Source organism: Periplaneta americana, chromosome 3, assembly GCF_040183065.1.
Source record: "Periplaneta americana isolate PAMFEO1 chromosome 3, P.americana_PAMFEO1_priV1, whole genome shotgun sequence".
NCBI lineage: Eukaryota > Metazoa > Arthropoda > Insecta > Blattodea > Blattidae > Periplaneta > Periplaneta americana.
Window position 1 is genome coordinate 155,027,012 of NC_091119.1, and position 23,881 is coordinate 155,050,892.

The 23,881-nt window shown below is 35.5% G+C and overlaps 1 protein-coding gene across 1 annotated transcript in view; it reads right to left on the reverse strand.

Annotated features, from left to right (window-relative positions):
* Positions 1–23,372, reverse strand: part of LOC138696708 (uncharacterized) — a 35,579-nt gene extending 12,207 nt beyond the window's left edge. Inside the window, exons 1-4 of the mRNA XM_069822018.1 lie at positions 23,283–23,372; positions 19,895–20,009; positions 14,460–14,587; positions 6,592–6,671 (exon numbers count right to left, since the gene is read on the reverse strand). Coding sequence (XP_069678119.1) covers positions 6,592–6,671; positions 14,460–14,587; positions 19,895–19,996 — 310 coding nt within the window. The 5' untranslated portion in view covers positions 19,997–20,009; positions 23,283–23,372. The remainder of the gene's footprint in view (positions 1–6,591; positions 6,672–14,459; positions 14,588–19,894; positions 20,010–23,282) is intronic.
* Positions 23,373–23,881: the final 509 nt, after the last annotated feature.

A 23,881-nucleotide genomic window follows, 5' to 3' on the forward strand; every position in this document is an offset into this window, starting at 1 on the left:
ATTTCTTAGATAATCTTCCAAATCATGATCATAAGAATCATATATGCAAATTTTGTTGAACCTAAAAGACCTAAATTGGACCTTAGGAACTAAAAAACCTAAACCACAATTGTTATGTATCTTTCTATTTTTACTGTGTCTTATATAAATATATTTAGAAATTTCAATACAGTAGAACTCCGATTATCCGTCACCCTATTAACCGTTCGGCGGATTATCCGACTGTCTTTCTGTTGCTCTTTTCTTTCTTTCTTTCTTTCTTTCTTTCTTTCTTTCTTTCTTTCTTTCCTTGTTTACTACGGAAATAAACATGTAAGAAACTTAGCGTTATAGGCTACCTTATTATTATAATCCTATTTTTCTAGAGTGTTTTACTAAAAGCCTTTACCTTTACATAGTACTACTGCAAGCAATAAGAATGTTACTTGAATGTGTTTTTTTCAACTTGTAAAATAGTCACTACCTGCTTTCAAAGAAATAGTCCTAAGAACTTCCGCACAATATATAGCAAATCTGTGCAGTATTCAGTCCTTGCCCTACTGCTCGAATGCCCGTACTTTATAAATTCTATGCAAAATATCTTCCACGGGTGTCAAAAGTGTTTTGCTAAGCATCGATATAAAAATACAAATAATTGAGAAGTTTGGGAAAAGAAAAACCGCGGCTCATTTCGCATCAGAATACGTGATTGGCGTTACAATTGTGCACGATTTAATGAAAAATAATGATAAAGTGTATAACGTATGTATATCTAAAACAGGAGCCCTCTACCCCTATCCTTTTGCAAACAACCATCATAAGGGACTTCCTTGGCCCTTATAAACCAAAATTAAATTAGTGAACTACAGATTCACTATCTAGCATGTTAAACACAACACTACGGAGGAATATTATGAGGCTCTAATATGGACTTATAAAAATATTTTATGGTACGGATTATCCGATTTTTTCTATTAACTGTCCAGTCCACCCCCTTCATTACCACGGATAATAGAGGTTCTACTGTACATCTTATAATTTTTATTCTCTTGTGCACTGGAGAAAGCAATCCAATCTGCGGTCTTTACTCCTTGAGTCTTCTGTTATTTTGGATAAAATGGTTAACAGGGAATTCCGTCTTTCTTTGTACAGCGGACCGTCCTTAGATACTTCACCTGTCAAGGGCACTGATTGGCACTATGTGTATTTTGGAATTTTCACTGATCGCAGATATGACATGCCAGTAGAAGGGTATGAAGTGATTGAACTTTCTCTTGAGGTGAATGAACTGCGAAAAAGTCGTATAATTGAAATTCGTGAAGTTTTTGGGCATGTTCCCAGATAGAAGACTGTGATTTTGCATGCGCAGGTACAAGCTGTGAACTTTTCTGAGGTCTCTGTGCAGTCTGTCTTATTCTGGTGCTTCTGGTGTTAACATTGAATTTTTATATTTTGTGTTTTGTTAAGCTAGCCAAAAAAAGTGAAATTCAAATTTATTACGACAGTGGATTGGAAATGATTCTAACTTTACCATCGAGGGAAAAGTTACGTTATTTAAAACTGACTTTAAGCATATATTTTTAACAAGCAGGCAATTTTTGCGACTTCTTTCACAGTTTGGGCAAAAAATCTAAAAGAACCTATTTCACCTATTCTAGTAACCTAAATTGGACTTCTTAAAAACCTAAAAATCCGGTCCCTTGTTATCACTTATCAATCTTATCATTGGATTCAGAGTTTGCAGGCAATTTGGAAAAGAACAGCGAAAGGATAGTGTTTATTCTTTGGGAAATATTGTTTTAAGCCAGTCACCTAAATCGGTGAGGAGTAATTTTTATTCTTATTATCGATATAAAGAAGTAGGCTTACCTATAATGAGAAAACACGCTCAATGTTCATGCTCATTGTGTGATGTCATAATTGCTAGTAATTAAAATAAAGAGCGTGTGCATATACAGGGTGATTCAGACCACCCGTAACAATCATTTATTTCCGAAACTAATGCATTAAAATTTTTGAGAAAAATATTTATTACTAAACCACATCTGAACTTTCACTTGAGCTAAATTTCATCAATCAGCTCTAACAGAAAGTAGGGTCAGTGGCGTATCACTTTAAAATTTCAAATGGGAGTATAGGTCAAATACCATTTTATAGAGCTCTTCAAAACAAACAACTTTAATAGGAAACGTTTTTTACAATTCCTACTCTTTCAATAAGAAAACGTACAAAAAGATGCCATCAATATTGAGAAATGTTAAAAGACGAAAATGTAAACAAGACCATTAATGTTGACATTTTACTGAATTAATGTTGGCATTTTACTGAAAGACTGGACAATTCCATTAATTTTTATAAATGTTCAAACTCTCTACCGTTCTGAGCAGCACACACCCGTACTCTTCTTCTAACACTGTCAGTGACTCGTAACACTTCGGCGTGGTCAAGTGAGTGGCAGATCTCCCGGATTCGCTGTTTTGTGTCATCTCTTATTGTGGGACAGTCTTGATAAACGAGGTCTTCTAACCGTCAAGCTCAAGTGAAAGTTCACATGTGGTTTAATAATAAATATTTTTGTCTCGAAAATTTTAATGCACTAGATTCCGAAATAAATGACTTACTTGTGGTCTGCCTTTTCGTACGTTTTCTCATTGAAAGAATAGGAATTAATAAAAATGCTTGCTATGAAAGTTGTTTGTTTTGAAGAGCTCTATCAAATGGTACCTTATTTGACCCATACTCCCATTTGAAATTTTAAAGTGATACGTCACTGACCCTACTTCCTGTTAGAGGTGATTGATGAAATTAAGCTCAAGTGAAAGTTCACATGCGGTTTAATAATAAATATTTTTTTCTCGAAAATTTTAATGCACTAGTTTCCGAAATAAATGACTGTTACAGGTGGTCTGAATCACCCTGTATATAATATCTAATATTAATAATTTTCAGTCCACCACTGTGGAATAGCGTTAGCATGTCTGAATGTGAAACGAGTGGTTCCGTGTTCAAATCCTGGTTGGGACAAATTATCTGGTTGAGATTCTCCGAGGTTTTCCCTTAACCAATTGAAGCAGAATTGCTGGATAACTTTCGCCGTGGACCTCGGACTTATTTCGCCACAATTTATTCAAATGTCATTGCCATTACACTCATCACTACCATAGCTCGGGTTAAGTTCACGCTTCAGTGTGCTACATTTGTATAATAGCGTGGCCGTTCGGCGACAAAAATATCATTCACAGAACAGGATTGGTAAGCACAATAAGGCTCAGATTTTGGTGTAAGCCTTCGGGTCTCTACTAAAAAAAAGTATACAAAGTTGGATTTAATTTCTCGATTCAACTAGGTTAATCTATTCCATTGGTGTGTCAGAGACAAAAAACATTTTACCCAAGTCCGTGTATCGTTATTGTCTTCGATATTACTCTTTTGTTTTCATCTGTCTTTTACTTCAGGGTTATTTCATTATATTAACAGTATTGCCCCTGATCACATATATAACAGATTGATTATCCTAATGGACTTCAAAGGCAACAACGTTGATCAGTTTTACTACGCTGTCATCTAACGTCTGCAAAAGAAGTCACGTTGTACTTCCATCTAGCGATCGTTACCAAAAAACGCCTTTTCAACGGTACAGGCTCTGATGGTTCTTCTCATTTTATGTTGCTGTTTCATAACATGGGAATTGTAAATATGATATATATGATCAAGGAAATTGTCTTCCACTAAATTCCTTGGTATTATTAGAACCGCTGTCTTGTCGAAAACATTTGCCATTAGATTACCAATTTTATAGGATACCCAACATTGGAAGATTTTGAAAACTATTAATAAAATAGAGAATAATAAGATGGAAATGCTATATTTTATATTTATATGCTACAGATAAATTTTTATATTAGGAAATAATTTCGATTGAACACTTTTTTACTTATTTATAACAATATACTCTATGTGAAGTCTGTTTTTGTTATATACTTTGTTTTAAGGTTTCAGATTATTTTACTACACCGTCTAATGCATTTTTGCTCCTTTCCGTTTCGCACATTTTAAGTACGAATGTAAAGGTTCCCGGATTTTGACTTTGAAAATATGACAACATAAATTTAATCAGATGCATGTATAAATATTTATTTTATATGAACACTTAAATTTGGCCCGATTAGAAAATTAAATTCACAGCCAGGAAAATTTTTAACGAAATTGCGGAACATTGATTTTGATCCAATTAGCAAAACATTTATATTTTAACCTCAGTACAATATACTGAAGTATTTTTACAGACTTCAGTTATTTTTAACTTGGTGCAATAATAATAATAATAATAATAATAATAATAATAATAATAATAATAATAATAATAATACTAGTCAGAATTTCTGCAATGGGAGGGGAAAGGAACTGACCATCCTACTCCATTATTTTCTGGGTTAGTTGTCTTGTGAGTAAAGAGCGGAAATTATGAAGAAAATATTGAAAAAATAAGAAATCCATAGCCCCAAAATTTGAAAAAAATATTGTTTTCTTGAAAAAAAAAAAAATTAATGCGTCCTAATTCAGAAAACACAACAGTATACTGGACACTGCCTCTGGTGATATAATGCAGTAGTTTGCTTGTGATTGAATAATCAGAACATGGTATGACATTGAATATGACGCATGTTATTGGACCTTTAAGAAATTCGAAGCTCATTTCCAAAACTCTCCGGCAGATCGAAAATACATCAAAAGAAGGTCGGTATTGGGAAATATGAACAAATATGAAGATTTGTTCATAATATGATCATTATTATTAAATATTATGATATATTAAAATAAAATATCCCCTTTTCGATTCTACCCATGACGAAATATAAAAATTACGATACCCAATACTCTGCGATTGTGTAAAATATGGCATTTCATATTTTTTCGCTCTCTACTCATGAGCGATGCCTTATTGATGTAACTTATGATGTTCAAACCTCTCTTCGGAGAGTTGAGAACAACAACAACAATAATACATACCAATGCGCTAATAGAGTGTAAGATTCTATTGAGTTTATCCAATCAAAGTCAATTATTAACTGCAATCTTGTCGAACTGATGCTCATGCCTCATTTTTTTAATATTTTGTCGCATCTGATCACCAAGGCTTGCCTTGCCGAATCACAGCATAAGGAGATGTGATGTTCAGATGTTAAATGTTTTCATTGTTTCCTTAGCAATACGGTGGACCGTGACATTGCTTGATGGCCGTGGTGGTAAATGTATTAAATATCTTAATTTTATAATATAGCCTATCTCTTTATGTTATAAATTATTATTTATTAATATATTCGCAAAATAGTGTTGTTCAAATATCATGAGAGTTCTCATCTTGTCGATAATTTATTATTCACTAAATGATGGTATCTAGTTCAAAATGAAATAAAATGTTATAACATCAAATGCAGACACAAAGAGAAAGAGAGAAAATAGAAAAAAATTGGAGAAAGCTAAGTTTGCAATGAAAGACCTGCCTTTGGACAGAATGAATGAAAACCTCAAATATAACAATGCCGTTGCACTAATCGTAATTTCTACAGCTATTGTCAAATTGTTAAATATTTACCCATGAATTTCATATTGCAGGAGACCAAGGAAATGCCGGCTATGAAATGTAATATCAAGTTAGAAAGTGAAATATCTTATACAGGGTGATTCACGAGGATTTACCGCCACTTACGGATCTTATTTCCGAAGACATTCTGAACAAAAAATGTCATATAAACATATTGAATTGAAGTTGTTTGTAAAATACCATTATTCTTTAGTTTTAAGGATAAAAGAATATTACAGGTAAAGAATGAACTATTCAGGAATATCATTTCTTTAATTAGCTAGTAGAAGCTAAAAATGTTTGTGAAGTTCATAGTTGCTTCGCACAGAATTTTTTTCGATTTTTAACTTCAAAATTACATTTTCTTACGCATTTAGCACATCAATTGTTACAAATCACGCCACCCTTGCAAATACTTTAAGATTGTACATTAGGATGCATGATTAAACTGTAAAGAATCAAGTCTCTGAAGTCGTATGTTTTGTAACAATTTTTGTGATAAGTGCGTAAGAATGATGTAATTTTTAGTTAAAAATGGAAAAACACAGGCTGTACAAAGCAAGTAACAACACATTTTTAGCTTCAGAACACTAGCCAATTAAAGAAATTATACTTCTGAATAGTTCATTGTTTATTTGTAATATTTTTTTACCCTTAAAACCAAAGAAAAAAGATATTTTACTAACAACTTCAAATTAATTAATATTGAGATTAGGACACATGTTTATAAGACATTTTTTGATCAGAATGTCTTCAGAAATAAGATCCGAAAGTGGCGGTAAATCCTCGTGAATCATCCTGTATAATAGCAATGTAATTATGTTATCTTCTTTTTATTATTTATTTATGTATTTACTTACTTATTTATTATTTTATAACTATTCACGAAATAGTCTTATTCAACTACCTACATGTAACTTTTTATCTCTTTGGATAATTCAGTCGCGCCACCCTTTCGTGAATTATCGACAAGATAAGAGCTCTTATGATATTGTTAGCTATGATGATAGCTGTGCTGCAATTCTTACCGTCGCTATCGTAATTATGCACGAAGCTTTCGTCCGTCCAGTTCATTATTTCTCCTTTGAAGACTCTGAGAGCTTCCATTCTGTTAAGAATAAAATAAAGTGAAATTAGAATGAATACCATGTTTTATCTGAATGGGCTTATAGGTAAAACGAGAAGGATGGATATCCACTCCTTGAAACACTGAAAATCTATTGCCTTTTGCTTAATTATTATTCTTGTGGACCCCAAATGTTCAATGAAGAAACTCTCCTCCCCCCTCTCTTTTTTACTTTATATTCCTTGTAAGAAGTTAGTCATGACTCATGTCTCATGGTTTACAACTAATGTCGAACGCTCCCAATGAATTATGTACGGAATTTTATCCTTGGATTGATACTTTTTCTTTGCGAAAGTGTGGAAAAAAATTAGTAGGCTCCTACGTTATTTTTAGTTAAAATTCTCATTAACTGCATTTTTTATTTCTTCCTCATTATAGGTTATGAAGTAGGCCTATACCTACCTACTTAAAGAAAGAGGATAGTTTATTATGGTGGAAAACCAGTGAAATAAAAAAAATACTTCAAAATACATTTTGATATGTGATATATAATATTTAATGCACATTTATGGCAATGTCAGTTGGTGCAACTGTATTTTCACAGCTCTTGTGTAGGCCCACAGAGTTTTCAAGGGGAAAGAATGGCTAAATATGGTGGAAAACCAGTAAATTTTCAAGATTTTTTTCTGCCTTAAAGTAATCTTTGATAAGAATATATATATATATATATATATATATATATATATATATATATACTTACAAATGGCTTTTAAGGAACCCGGAGGTTCATTGCCGCCCTCACATAAGCTCGCCATTGGTCCCTATCCTGTGCAAGATTAATCCAGTCTCTATCATCATATCCCACGTCCCTCAAATCCATTTTAATATTATCCTCTCATCTACGTCTCGGCCTCCCCAAAGGCCTTTTTCCCTCCGACCTCCCAACTAACACACTATAGCTATGCATTTCTGGATTCGCCCATACGTGCTACATGCTCTGCCCATCTCAAAAATCTGGATTTAATGTCTCTAATAATGCCAGGTGAAGAGTAAAATGCATGCAGTTCTGCATTGTGTAACTTTCTCCATTATCCTGTAACTTCATCCATCTTAGCCCCAAATATTTTCCTGAGAACCTTATCCTCAAACACCCTTAATCTCTGTTCTTCTTTTAAAGTGAAAGTCCAAGCCATACAGAGCAACCGGTAATATAACTGTTTTATAATTCTAACTTTCAGATTTTTTGACAGCAGACTAGATGACAAAAGCTTCTCAACCGAATAATAACAGGCATTTCTCAAATTTATTCTGCGTTTAATTTCCTCCCAAGTGTCATTTATATCTGTTACTGTTGCTCCAAGATATTTGAATTTTTCCACCTCTTCGAAAGATAAATCTCCAATTTTTATATTTCCATTTCGTAGAATATTCTGGTCACGAGACATAATCATGTACTTCGTCTTTTCGGGATTTACTTCCAAACCTATCGCTTATTTGCTTCAAGTAAAATTTCCGTGTTTTCCCTAATCGTTTGTGGGTTTTTTCCTAACATATTCACGTCATCCGCATAGACAAGTAGCTGATGTTAGCTGCTGTGACGCCATTTTGTATTTTTGTATACGAAAGACAAGTGTTGATTACAAACCCTGTGACGCTCTGGTGCACAGGATTTTAAAATTATTATTTCTTGTAACTCTTCCGTGCACTTAATGGCACATCTTCTTTGACAACATTAAATTTGTTTTAGGCACAAATTATTTGGGGGCTTCAACTTCCTCTTTTTTTGTACCGTATCAGATAATGTAATGCTGACATTTAAAAATTGGTCTTGGGTCACTGCTGAGCCTATCTTGTAACATTTTGTGAATATTATTTCTTGTAACTTTTCCGTGCACTTAATGGCACATCTTCTTTGGCAACATTAAATTTGTTTTAGGCACAAATTATTTTGCGGACTTCAACTTTTTTTTTGTGGTACGTGCCTTGTCAGAAAATGTAATTCTGGCATTTAAAAATTGGTCTTGGGCCACTGCTGAACTTAACTTGTAAAATGCTGTAAATATTACTTCTTGCAATTCTTCCATGTACTCAATGGCACATCTTCGACAACATTTGTTTTAGGCACAAATTATTTTGAGGGCTTCAAACTTTCTTTTCTTGTGGTACGTACCTTAAAAGAAAATGTAATGCTGGCACTTAAAAATTTGTCTTGGGCCACTGCTGAACCTAACTTGTAAAATGTTTTAAATTTTGTGAAGGATTTTAGATAAGGGCGCAAATAGCTATAGTAGCCCCACTAACCAACTAAAATGTTTTAAATATTATTTCTTGCAAATCTTCCGTGTACTTAATGGCACATCTTCTTCACAACATTTGTTTTAGGCACAAATTATTTTGCGGGCTTCAAACTTCCTTTCTTTTTTGTGATACGTGACTTGTTAGACAATGTAATGCTGGTATTTAAAAAATGGTCTTTGGCCACTGCTGAACCTACAGTAACTTGTAAAATGTTATAAATACTATTTCTTGTATCTCTTCCGTGCACTTAATGACAGATCTTCTTTGACAACATTTGTTCTAGGCACAAATTATTTTGCAGACTTGAACTTCCTTTGCGTGTTTCATATTTCTGTCCTAGATATGTTTTCTTCTTAATTTATACTTGTTTTGATACTTTTTTATTCTTAACTGGAGAACTTAGGCTAATTTTTTCATGGTTAGTGAACTTCCGCATTTGTAGAAGAGAGTACATAATAATTTGACTATAGAAGACAGTGCAGCCAACACACTGTTTAACTTGGTTTCAATGCAGCCAACATAATTAGTTTCTTTTCGTGATTCATATAGACAAACGTGTCATAACATAAGTGCCACAACTATCATATTTTGGCTGTTATTGTTCCTTTCCAAAATCAAGATATCAAGGAGTGTCCTGACAGCTTTGTGACTATTTCAATTCATACATTTATCAGCTTATGACAGATTAAAATTTGTCATCAAAGTAGCTCTAATACAATACATATTAATAAAAATATGAAAATGACAAAAATGCACTTATCAGCTTATGGTTTCCCATTACTGAATTCATGTATGTATTTTGCATGTAAGTCCAAGAAAATCATGTACGTGACTTTCGTTCGTTTTATGTAACCATCATGACGTGAACACGAAAGTCAGATAGCTCAAGGCAAGTCAAATATGTGAGTCTCCATGATGATTACAAAACCAACACACGAACAGTACGTGTGACGTTGTGTCGGTGATTCGCCATTGTTTTACAATGATTCGGTGACTCTCATCGTTTTCCATCAGTAGATTGGTTAATGTTCTCCAAAATAATTAACATAGATTCTGAAGATCTGATTACGAACAGTTGTGAGAAATTCGAAACATTCTTCTAGGCAAATTTCATATCAATCCAAAATACTTCTCTCTCTATGCGAAAAACGACATTTTGTTAAATCCTGATAGTACTTATACACTAATGTTTGTGGAAATTGCAACACCAAGAAGGATACGTGTGACTGAAATGAAATTGATACCACAGATTAGATACATGACAATACACAAATGATTAGAATTACAGAACTGTACCTCATCTGTGACCATGAGATTTCAATATGGTGTGAAGCCTCTATGCGTTGCAAAGAGAGCCTCTAAGCTTCGTGACATGGAGTCAAAGAGGGTCTGGATGTGTCCTGGGGAATTCTCCTTCCACGCAGTTTGTATGCGAGTCCACAAAGCGTGCTGGAGGACTATGACGAACAAGTTGCCGACCAACCATAACCTAGACATGTTCGATGGGCGACATGTCTGGCGAACGTGCAGGCCAAGGAAGCAGTGATATCCGTCGTTTTTCGAAGAAGGCTTGCACAGTCCTCGCTACATGTGGCCGGGAATTGTCCTACTGAAATATGGCATGTGGAGTTGCCTGAAGTAGGAACAGTACCTCGGGCTCTAAAACCTCCCTAATGTAGCGGTTGCTGTTCAGATTGCCCTGAATATGCTGGAGGCGAGATCTCATATTGTATCCAATGACGCCTCAAACCATCACATTAGGATTTTGTCCACTATGCCGCTCAACAATGTAGGCTCTCAGATTGCGTTCACTACGGTAGCGTCTAACAAGTACGCGGCCATCATTGTAGAACAAGTTGAAGCGGGACTCGTCCGAAAACACTACATTTTTCCACTCAGCATGCCAGTGACGGCTTCACGTGCCCCTTGCAGTCTAAGGCGTTGGTGGTTTCTGAACAATGGAAGCCGACACAATGGCATGCGAGTCACTAGTCCAGCCCTCAAAAGACGGCGACGAACCCTTGACGCAGACAGGTCCACACCAGTTGCAGTACTCCAACGTCGACTCAACACTGTGGATGAAGCTGTACGGTCCGTTACGGCCATGCGGACAATATGGCGGTCATCCCATGCTGTGGTCCAGTACCTGCTCGTCTCTGCGTACAACCCTCTTCTACCCACTGGTTCCACACGCGCATCACTCTCGTAGCAACATGCCCTATACGAGCCGAAATGTCACGGTATGACAAATCTACTTCCCGGAGGCCAACCATTCTGCCTCGTTCGAACTCACTCACGTGCTGATATTGCGCCCTTCCACGTCGACGAGGCATACCTGCACTAGCTTTCACTTTTCCACTTTGTTTGGAAGCTCTGCACTGACTGAGCAAGGCATAACACTGACCTTGCTTGTGACACAAGAGACGTCACTGTTGGGCCTATGTGTACGCCATCTCTCTGGAAACATAATCAATTATTGGTGGTACATTGTTCTACACATCTCCCGAGTTTGTAGTCGTTCGGACTATTCTTTCTGGATGTTGCACTTTTCACAAACAGTAGTGTGGAAAGAAATTTTACATGATACAAAACCATCTGGAACAACAGTCAGTTGTCCATCACGAAACGCGATTTATCGTTGATTTTAGACAGTGAAACCACTTTTGCTTGACTTTCTAAATAACAAATGAAGTTTATTGCCTAAGTAATTGTGTTAACTAATTTATACTTACTTATTGAAATACTGTTAAATTTATAGGATCATAATTTCATAAAACCGAGCGAGATGACTCAGACGGTAACGTTTGAGATTGGCATTCGGGAGGTTCCGGGTTCAAACTCCGTGACTGTCAATTTGATTGGAGTTTTCCAAGGCTTTCTTCAATCACAACGGCAAATGCCGGGTTGGAAATTTACATAACATGATTCACCCATCACCACCTTAATCACCAATATCATAAACATTAAAACAAAAATGTAAAATCAGTTACGTGAACACAAGTCATCTATAATACACAACAGAAACAGAAACTCAATGGTCAACAGTCTAGTGGTATACCCAAAGATCCTACAAACGCGAAATGATTATAGATGTTAAAGCATGTATAAATAAATGCATATATAGTTATTTATGATACAAATTAGTAGCGAAGCCCTGTTTGGCGAAGCCCTGTTTCACAAACATACGAGAGCCAAAAAGGTAACTTTACGAATGTGTATAATATAAGTGTTTTTTTTCTATTTTTTTTAAATACTTCAAGTTGGTTAGGCCATAATATCATGATTTCACGACCGTCTAAACTTAGAATCATTAAGAAATAAGTATTCTTGGAATTACAACCTGTTTTATTCATGATCACGATGCCATGACCGTCTAAACCGGTCATTTAATCAACAAAGCGGCTAGGAAAAGTTGAAAGCTACATCTTGTTGCAATGAGTACGGTACTACAGATATAACTTCCGAATAATAGGAGCTAAAATGTAAATATCAATGTTAAATTTGTTAATTATTTGTGTTACGGTAATATTTATGTCACGGAAGATCGAGATAATGCATTAATTTCATATTGAATGAAATTTGTACATTGAATATGTAGTCTATGTATTTATTACACTGCAAATGGGTATATACCCGGTGGCAGTGGTAACTAATTACACTCAATAAAATGACAATTAATAATAAACACAATTAATAAAAAAATTAATAGTACATTAATAATAATAATAATAATAATAATAATAATAATAATAATAATAATAATAATAATAATAATAATAATAATAGGGAGCATCCTAAATTAAATGAAGCACGATCACTTAAAATAACATTTAAAGTAAATCTAATATGTATCTTAACCCTAAGTTCGAACTGAAACCCACGAGTATAGTACGTTCCTACCTGCACAAGTACCTTTCAGCACTACGCTCATTTCGCTGACAACTCACTCACTGCACTGGAACTACGAGACATTTCACTGATTCTATCCTGATTTCACTAACACTTCAGAAACATTTCACTGTTCAAATACTTTGCACTACCAATATAAACTATAAAGCTTCACTGACAGAAACACACTTCACTTACACATTACACTTCACTGACAACACACTCACACTTTATACTGATACAACACACTTCTCCACTGATACTCGTACAACACTTCAATAACAAAATATCAATTACACCCTTTAAATAATATGTATAATATACTATCGTCTATTAGTAAAGTCCTTAAGTCTATTCTTAAATACATTTTTAGTTATTGGTAAAGCCTTTAGTAAGTTTGCAGGTAAAACATTCCAGTCCCTGATAGTACGATTGAGAGAAGAAAACTTTCCAGTGTTCGTCCTCTGTCTTCTTTCCCTCAATTTATAGGAGTGGTCGTTCCTTGAAGAGTAATTTGGCGGCTGCAACTTATTTTTTATTTTTTTTTCTCCGAGCAGGCTCACCTCTGTATGCTTTGAACATTACGCATAATCGAATTCGCGTTCTCGTGTCCGTGAGTGTGTCCCATTTTAATGGTGAATTATTACGACAACACTTGAGAGCCCGTTTTTTTAATCTTTTCTGGTGTCTTAATATGTTCTAATCTGTAAGGATCCCAACATGGAGCACCATATTCCATTACTGGACGAACTAGTGATTTATATGCAATCTGAGTCGTTTCTTAGTACTCTCATCACAAAGTGTAACGCTGTCCATGCTTTTCCCGCTGTGTCAGTAACGTGTTCCACCCAGTCGAGATCGCTGCTAAATGTTATTCCTAGGTATTTATATTTGTTAACTTCCGGAATGGTTTCACCCCCCTAACGTATACCATGCGATTACTTTATTTCTTTTTCTTGTAAAGGTGATGGCTTTGCTCTTTAGAGAATTTATTTTCATTTTGTTGGCTATTGCCCAATTATTTATTCTATTGAGGTAATTCTGAAGAAGAGTAGTATCTTCATAACTTTTTATTTCCCTGTATACGATACAATCATCCGCGAATAAGCGAACCCTGGACAACATGTTAATTGGCAGATCATTTACAAAAGCCAGGAATAGAAGAGGCCCCAAGACACTCCCCTGTGGGACTCCGGAAGTAATTTCAATTGGGTTCGATAATTTCTCCCCCATCCGTACTCTCTGAGTGCGACAAGTTAAAAATTCCTTGAATATAGCATTTTCTTTGGCATTGCGTAAAGTGATTACTTGATTTTTTACGCACTAATGTTTTAAAGGCTCATTTTATGCACTGATAACAAAGGGGTACAATTTATGAACTGTCGTAGAAGAAATTAATATATATTTAGTACGTTTTAGAACATAAATAATAATTACGAGTCCCAGTGACAAAAATTCCACATAGGGATGGTGACGTACTATAAAACATAGTTAATAAATAATTACGTATTTAAATAATGCGGTAACATTTCTTCCTTTCCTTTTACCATTTTTTTTATCCTTTTTCTGTTACTTCATATGACCATATGGAGTAACTTGTACTACTGTATGGTCCATTGCTCTGATCAGACTAAGTGTACTTACGTTTTATCGTAACCAGTGGTAATGCATTTGTATCCGTTATCTCCTTTCATGAAATCATCTTCCAAGCAGCCCAAGTTCGGCAATTTCTGATTGGACGAGTGATACACGTAGTACCAACGTCCTAGAAACTGAAACAAATTCCTTGTGAATACAAGCATTTCTTTTTTAGAATAGCTACTACACTCCAACACCTGAGTGATTAGACCTTCGGCCTGTCCCGCATTTGAGAAATTAATGATGGCTCTTGTGGCAAACAAGGTCGAAGTTGGGATTTTTTTAGAGTTCCGCTATCATTCCATAGCGTTTTCCGATGCACGGCTGGTCTAGGGACTAGTGGGGTTGCTTAATCGAAACCTAGGTAGTCAGCGAACCTTAGTGAAGACAGGGAGTGTGAGTTGGGAATGTGCTTGGCAGGAGGGCAAGAAAATTATATCTTCTAGTTCGTAGCGTGGGGTCGTAGTGCTCTCTCCCATACATACGTACATACGTACGTACATACATACATACATACATACATACATACATACATACATACATACATACATACATACATACATACATACATACATACATACATACATACATGCATACCGTATTTGCTCGCGTAATTTGCGCCCCCGCGTATTTTGCGCACCCTAATTTTTAAGGGATTATTTTGAACTTTATTTTTGCTCCGTGTATTTTGCGCACACATTTTACGTACATATTTTTTTCTGCGTAGTAGGGATTTTCCTTCCCTACAGTCCATCGTAGGTCATTCACCAGCAACTGAAGTACCTGCTTCAGAAAGAAACCCCGAAGTCCCGCTACTTTAACAATGCTTGTCCTTGGTAGAGACAAGTTACCGGTATAGAAAAATAGCCCTACTGTAAATACTTGTATTTCAGTTGACTTTTAACACTTCTAATGTGCACTTGTATTTATACAGTATTTCACGTGGGAAAGAAAAATAACAATTACACCGCGTCATATAAATTGAAAGTGATAAGTTTCGCGGAACAGTTCGGCAATCGTGCAGCTCAGAACTCAGAACAGGACCTCTTATTTGAAAAATCCGCATATTTTACGCACCCCAATTTTTCAGCGGCCAAAGTTAATTAAAAAGTGCGCAAATTACGCGAGCAAATAATAATAATAATAATAATAATAATAATAATAATAATAATAATAATAATAATGATTTATTTAACCTGGCAGAGTACATACATACATACACACATTTATTTTATTTATTTATTTATTTATTTATTATTTTGCTAATAAATATAACATAAAATATAATATATACAGAAAAACTTAAGCTCGCCCCTGAAAGAGGAGAACGCATGCTGTAGTATAATTCCAGTCGTTATTTCCGGAAACGAATCACAGAACTGTTCTGGTGAGCCGACCGACGTTGATATAACACAGGACAATACATAAGGGACAGACATCTAGTCCAGTGGACGGTAGATAAATCTTTTCCATTCCCCACGCTGAGAATTGAACCACGAATCGTTTGGATGGGAAGCGTGTACGCGCTGACCATGTCCGTTATTAAAAAAAAAGAATATTATTTGATCTCTGTATAATAATACTTTGATTAGTAGCGGTACTTTATTCTAATAAAATTATTGTTAAAGGGGTACTGAACTAAAAGTCACATTCCGAGGTGATAGGCTGCATTCTGAACGACATGAATTTAATTACAAACACAATGGTGCTAACTAGACCTTTCTACGACTAATGGTTTCCGAGAAACATACCTCTAAACGTGGGTACTGAAGATTCATGTGACGTCACACTGCTGCGGCACACCGCAGCGAGTCCATTCTTGCTTTAGCTAGGCTAAACACGTTACACTCATTATAATGCATGACTAAATCGCGAAAATGTCGTTTTTATTTTCGTACAAAGCGTTGCTAGAAATTGGAACTCGCTTCCGAGTGATATAAGGGGTTGTTGGACAATAACTTCATTTAGGTCAAAATTACATAAATTCTTACTAAACAGATTAATTGCTGATTAATATTTGTATTAATATTAATATTTCTCCTGTAACATTTTTTATCTCTATGTAAATGTTTATATTATTTTTTTCATAAGTGTATATTATTTTTGGGGGTGTTTTTGTAAGTAATTTTATGAGGTTTTTATTGATATGCTGATAAATTATATACTATATATAACAATTATTTTGTTACTTATAATGAAACTAACATCTGTCCATTCTTATTATTATTATCATTAATTTCTCTAAATAGATTTACAAAACCTCTAATGGCAATTACATTAATATTCTCGTTATAGCAATAGAAATATATATATATATATATATATATATATATATATATATATATTTATTCTCCCTGTAACATAGTCCTAGTAAGCTTATATTAAATTAATTTTCATCATTTTACTAGCTATCTCAAATATTAAATTAATTATAATTCATTGAATTAAATTAGCTCATAAATTAAGTTACTACTTTACCTTATAGGTTTATCTAAATTTAAATAAATATGTCGTCTACTAGTCGTTAAAATTGAAAAATATTGCTGGAGAACCTTTTAAGTGTAGTGTAAATACGAGTATTTGTAATTTAAATATGTATTGTACTGATTAAGGCTGGGTGAGTGGAAGAGAAGGCCTTATGGCCTTAACTCTGCCAGCGAAAATAAAACATTATTATTATTATTATTATTATTATTATTATTATTATTATTATTATTATTATTATTATTATTATTAAGCAGCTGCGAGCTTACACAACGCAAGCCACGGGTGCGGCAGTGGCTAACGAGAAAGACAGGCTACGTCGAAATCGGAGTCACATAGTTATCTTGATCTAATCATGGCCATCGTGACAATCGCCTAATATAAATGCATGTTAAAAGTTCTAAAAAACAAAGGAATTATATTAAACTCATGTTAAACAAGCATTTATAGACTTGTTCAATGTTGGCCATGTTATGACTGAAAATGTGACGTCGCGCCGTGGCCTGTTAGTGCGGCAGTGTGACGTGAGCTGCAGTGGTGGATAAAATTCCTTCGGTCGTATACCGAGAACCACTTGATATTTTGAATTCTGGTTTTCAGTGCTGTCATCAGTTCTCTGAGATCTACAATATATGAGAAAATATATATTTTTTTGTTCAGTACGCCTTTATAATTATCTCGTTATTTATTTTTAATTGGGCTCTATAATAAGATCGAACTGCAAAGTTGTTATTATTGCATTTGTCCCTTTTTATAGTCTATGTTACTGGCAACATCCAATACTGGGAAGGAGGTTAATGAAAACCTAAAGAATGTTGTGGTCGGGACATCACCGGAAGTAAATACTACAGAATTATATTATATGTTTGCGTCAGTTATACAATGTAATGGAATTATAGTAACAAGAGTTTCGTTGTATGAATGAAATTTTTTTCCAATATTCTAGGAACTGACAGTTAACTGACAAACATTGAACTTGATTACTAAAACGTTGTTACCTATTGTACAGATTGTGTGTGGACATTTCAGCATTTCTCCGCGAAATTTCGCCGTAAGAATCCCAAGGAACTGGTCTACACGATACGGAGCATTGTTTGCTCGTTGTTTTGTGCGCCGATCAAAGGATATTGTGACTTAGGAAGAGTAGAATTACGGTAGGCTCCCACTTACCGGAACGAATTCGTTCGGCCCGTTCGGATTTTTATTCTTTGCATTATTTTAAATGGAGCATCGCCCACTTGGCCGTACCGCCTCTGTCCGCATGACCGGATTCCGTTCATAATTCTGGCCAAAGAATTCTAAACGGATTTCTGTACGGCCCAAGATCAAAATAGAGAATGTCATGGCAAATATATCGATTGCAAGCCTCCAATCGCGGTAATATTGCAGGTGTAAATGAAATGGATGACGCGAAGCTTATTTTATTAAGTCCAATAATATTAAGAGCTTTGTAATTTATGAAATTAGAATTATGGAAAAAAGAAGGTGTGGGATGAGACTGGGAATATACTAAATTAACCAGATATGTCCTTCATAGTTTTTTTTAAGTTACAGAGCTATTCATTTTATTTCCAGATTCAGTTAAGAACACTACAGTGAAATAATGCGCTCTAGCGGTAAATTACAACACTAATTGATGATTAATTCGGAAATGTGGACAAGTGAGCGATACTATAATAAAAGTCCGAACGCAACGAACGAATTTTTTCCGGTAAGTGAGCGCCTACCTTTAGAAGGAATTCTGAAACATCCTTTGGCCTTACACAGTAGATGATAACTAATACCTATTCTAGGAAGACAAAAATAATATTTTATCCGATAATAAATACAGTTTTTATGGAGATTATGCCGGTCACCAGAGAAGATCCACAAAATGGCTATTCAATAACACAAGTCGTCTTCCATGTGGTGAAGATACGTAAAGCGCAAAGGCACTTGTGTATATTCTTCGAAATTGATCCTCATGGATTTTTGGAGACGGGCAAACAGAACATCAAGAATACAGAGAGAAATGAAAGAAATATGGTAAGAAATGGGGGTAAACCAAACAATAATGGAAGATTTAATAAAAAGAACAGCTAATTTGGTATGGCTATATTCAAAGAAACCGTAGCGTCGCGATCTAAGGCATCCCGCCTAGGACTCTCGTTACGGAATGCGCGCTGGTTTGATTCCTCATGGGGGAAGAAATTGTCTCATGAAATTTCTTCCAGTGTATAGGACCGGTGCCCACCCTGCATCGTGGTGCACTTGGGGAGGTACGATAGGTAGCGAAATCCGGTTGCGAATACCAGCTATAACGGCTGGGGGGATCATCGTGCTAACCATACGATACCTCCATTATGGTTGGATGATCGTCCACCTCTGCCTCGGCATGTGGACGTGAGGCCAGCAGCCGGCTGGTCGGTCTAGGCCCTTCACGGGCTGTAGCGCCACGGATTATTATATTCAAAGAAAACTCCCAAACTGTTTGATTGGAAACCTCCTGGAAGGCCAAGAAGAACGTGGCGGAATGGTATAAACCAGCGTTGTCAGAGACTAAACGGAGCGGAGCGCTCCACTAGACTCGTTGCGTGCTCCGGTGTTTCCACAGACATAAGCAAGTTCACGCTCCGATTCTAGCTCCACAGCCGGTTTTGGAGTTTACAACTCTGACACTACTGGCATAAACGAAGAAATGAAGAGGAAGGATATACTCTATGGTTTATGGGAGGATCGAGATGACTGAAAATTGGGACGTCATACATCAATGACAAGTTACGCTAGATCTTGTTAGGACACATGGGCGTGGAAAGCTAAACTAACTGTGCATTTATCTTTCTTACTAATAAATTTACAAATGAAAGTCTTCATTATAAATTTTAATTTCTAAAAGAGACACATTATTAGGTTATTCGTGAGAATGTTTTGTCTTGAGAAACTGACTTATATTACTGGTACACTAAAATTAGGCCTACTTTGTTCTTATCCAAGTTGACTTTTACTGAGGGTCCAATCTCACACTCTGATGCTACCAATATCAAATTGGGCACCAGAACGGCCAGCAGGAAAAGAACCATTTTGTTGTTTTCTCTGAAATAAAAATTATAATAGCGATTATTTGACAAATTCACAATATTAGTATGTTCCAGGTTTAAAAAACCTTGGCTTACAATAAACAACTCTAACATCATTAGTGTTTGCTTGACACCGGAGTAGGGCAGTTAAGTGCTCTTGCTTTCACGGAGTCTCCACTTATTTCTGTCATATATTCTTTTCAAAGAACATACAAGATTGAGGTCACGGTCATCCATTAGAAGTGGCAACGTCGTATTACTTAAATACACAATATCTCTACAGTCAATTATATGTATTTGAAGGTGAAATCGGAGGTTGTTATAGTTTCGTTACCTTAAGCCAGTCATGTCAAACTGAATGCCACTATACACCTACATAGAGCACGGCACCAGACTCGGAGCAGATGACGTAAAGCAGACGACAATTCAATCGTACGTGTATTCAGTGTTCTGTGGCCGATCACATTGCCGTGTGGGAATGTAAGACGAGGGAAATTTCTTGTACACGATTAGCTACTGTATTTAGCAACAAGCTTATGGTCTCGAACTTCGAAGAATCATTGGGACGTACAGTGTGGCAAAAAAAAAAAAAAAAAAACGGACCGACCCTTGTAGCTGATTTCAGAATCTTGTTCACTCCAGAGCACGATAGACTGGTAGCTAAGACTTTCGTAGTTCGAATCCTGCCTGGGAAGGAAACTTTTTTTTTGTTCCTTATTCAAATTTAGTCCCACTACTTTTCGATTGCAGCGATATTTTACTACTTAATTAACTTACTATTCCCAGAACATGAATTTTACCAGCATTCAAAAAGTATTGGGAATAAATTTGAATAAGGAACAAAAAGAAGTTTCCTTCCGAGGCAGGATTCGAACCACGAAAGTCTTAGTTACCAGTCTATCGTCCTCTGGAGTGAACAAGGCTCTGAAATCGGCTACAAGGGTCGGTCCGGTTTTTTTTGCCACTACTGTACATTCCTTGCCATTGTTAAAACAACACTATACATCTCCGTGTTCTACCAATGTACCATATATATATATATATATATATATATATATATATATACATATATATATATATATATATATATATAAATTACTTTAAGAACAGGTTATCTCAGTTTTCATAGAATCCCATGAAGCTTTCACCCATTCACAAAGTTAGTATCGGCGCCTAAGATGCACCATGCTTTTCAGACTTGTTAAAAAGAAAAAAAAAAGTACGTCTTATGCCCCGAACCGAAAAATATGTACGATACATATTGGGGAATGTAAAATAAATATTAATAGAATACGTAATTAATCATAATAAAAAATGTGTACCTTACGGAATGAGTAATGCTTATTTATATTACTCTCTTTAAATTTGAGGTCATTTTTTTCAAAATGTAGTATAAATTTAATAATCCGTTTTATGTTTCCTTGGGTCATCGAAATGCAGTTCCCGGTCATTAATGTTATCTATTACTAGTATGATTTTTTTTAAATATTAACTATAATTCTATGAAGGAGATTTTTCGTTTCCTCTTATGATTGTACAGCAGTAAATGGACCTACATGTACTATCAGCAAATTCCATGAGCTTTAAAAGTGTGCAATTACGGTAAATGACATTTAACTTGATAGATAATAATTGTAATATCTCACAGTGTCGGCGAACTACTTACATCACATTTATCCACTTCTAGACATTTTACTAGAACAATTCGTTCTTCTCAAACAAATCCTTCATAGTCCACTTGGTGTTTCAACTCGTGATGTTTTATATTGTATTTTCTTATAAAGAAGTACTGTTTGTATATTAAAAATTGTATATGATTTGCTACAACCCTATTCTCCCATTCTACGTACAGTACATTAAAAAAACTACTCAAAATAGGGGATTCAGCGCGGATCATGTCTATGGATTTAGACTCAACCTTTTCCTTAGGCTTTAAGGGCCGTATTCATAGACATTCTTAGCGCGGGCTTCCGGTGGATGATCAGCGAACTAACTTTTTTCGTATTCATAAACCAGTGTTAGCGATATGATATGATATGATATGATATGAATTCCCTACAAGTAACCAGTCGATAGCCGGGGCTAGTTTAGCACGCTCGTAGCGCGGGCTAGCGAAATGTCTATGAATAGCACCCTAAGTTCTTATGTCTTTGCCTCCTAAAGTACTGTACTAGCTGCTTGGACGACGAGATGCCGTGGGCCCGAGCTCGTGGCAAATCTGTGGCAGCTACCACTAATGGCCGAGCTTGATATGGGTGCTTTAAGCACATCCTCTTTTATGAATATATTAATATCTAGAGTTGTCGATTATGGACGAAAGTTTAACACCGAAGAGACACATAACTTAGTGTTTCACAACAAGTGTGACCCACTTTCGGGATAAATTTGGAATCTAAAATCAATTTAAAATTTAAGATAATCCCATGCCGTGATAACTTTGATTCCAAGTTACATTTTCTTTACTGTTGCAGCAAAAATATTCCTGTGTCCATAAATAAGTCCCATAATGTTTCGTTGTAAGTTTCATCATCCGTTAAATATTCCGTATAACTACCTGTAGAATTCGTTAAAAACTTTAATTTGAAAGTGTCTTCGAGTAAAAATCAAATAGATACAAAATCTGGGAAGTGTCTAGTCATTTTAGTTCGTAAAAGGATCCTCCACTATCAGCTGTCATTAATGTTCATAGTGTCTCAACCAAATTGAGATATCGTCGAACAAAACCAATTTGACGGCTGATGCTCGGCCTGTCGCTCGGGTGTCAGATCCCTTGCTACGGCAGCTATATATATTAAAGACTCTGTAATTTATAAAATATTGCTCCTGCTACTATTACTATCACTACTAACACAACATCGGAAACTAGATATAATTTAGTGTTTAGTATGTTTAGAAAATGTATATGTTTTTTCCTTGGTTATTTAACGACGCTGTATCAACTACTAGATTATTTAGCGTCGATGGGATTGGTGATACCAAGATGGTATTTGGCGAGATGAGGTCGAGAATTCGCCATAAATTATCTGACATTCGCCTTACGGTTGGGAAAAACCTCGGAAAAACCCAACCAGATAATCAGCCCAAGCGGTATCGAACCCGCGCTTGAGCGTAACTCCAGGCAAGCGCTTCAACCGACTGAGCTACGTCCGTGGCCTGTACATATGTTCAAATAATAAGAAGCAATATGGGCAGTGCTTTTTAATTAAATTTTAAGTCGCACTATTTTGTCTGCTAGCGGGTAGATATGACAATAAATGTATTTATAGTACGGAGTAGTAGTGTCACTTACAAAATGTTCACGGTGCAGGAGCGTCTAAGTGTGGAACCTGTTAGTCCTGCACAGGACTTTATACCATTGAACTATGTGTCATCGCACTTACAGCATGGAAATTTACCACTTTCTCAATGCTAATATATTTAGTGATGCACAGGACTTCAGGTCTTTATATCATTGAACTATGTGTCATTACACTTACAGCATGGATATTTACCTACCACTTTCTAAATGCTAATATATTTATGTACAAGGAAAGTTTTGCCTTGTGTTGCTCAATTTCCATTCGCAACAATAGACCAGTTCTTTTCTGTGATAAATCTTTATCTCACAATGGATAAAGCATGTTATTTTATGAATATAGATGGAATACAGGTTTTTCTAGGTATTTATTTACGATTATTCGTAAACAAGATTTTTTTAACTCCTTTGATTTACTTATTTACAAATGGCTTTTAGAGAACCATGGAGGTTCATTGCCGCCATCACATAAGCCCACCATCGGTCCCTATTCTGAGCAAGATTAATCCAGTCCCTATCATCATATTCCACTTTCCTCAAATGCATGTTTATATTATTCTCCCATCTACGTCTCTCTCCAAAGGTCTTTTCCC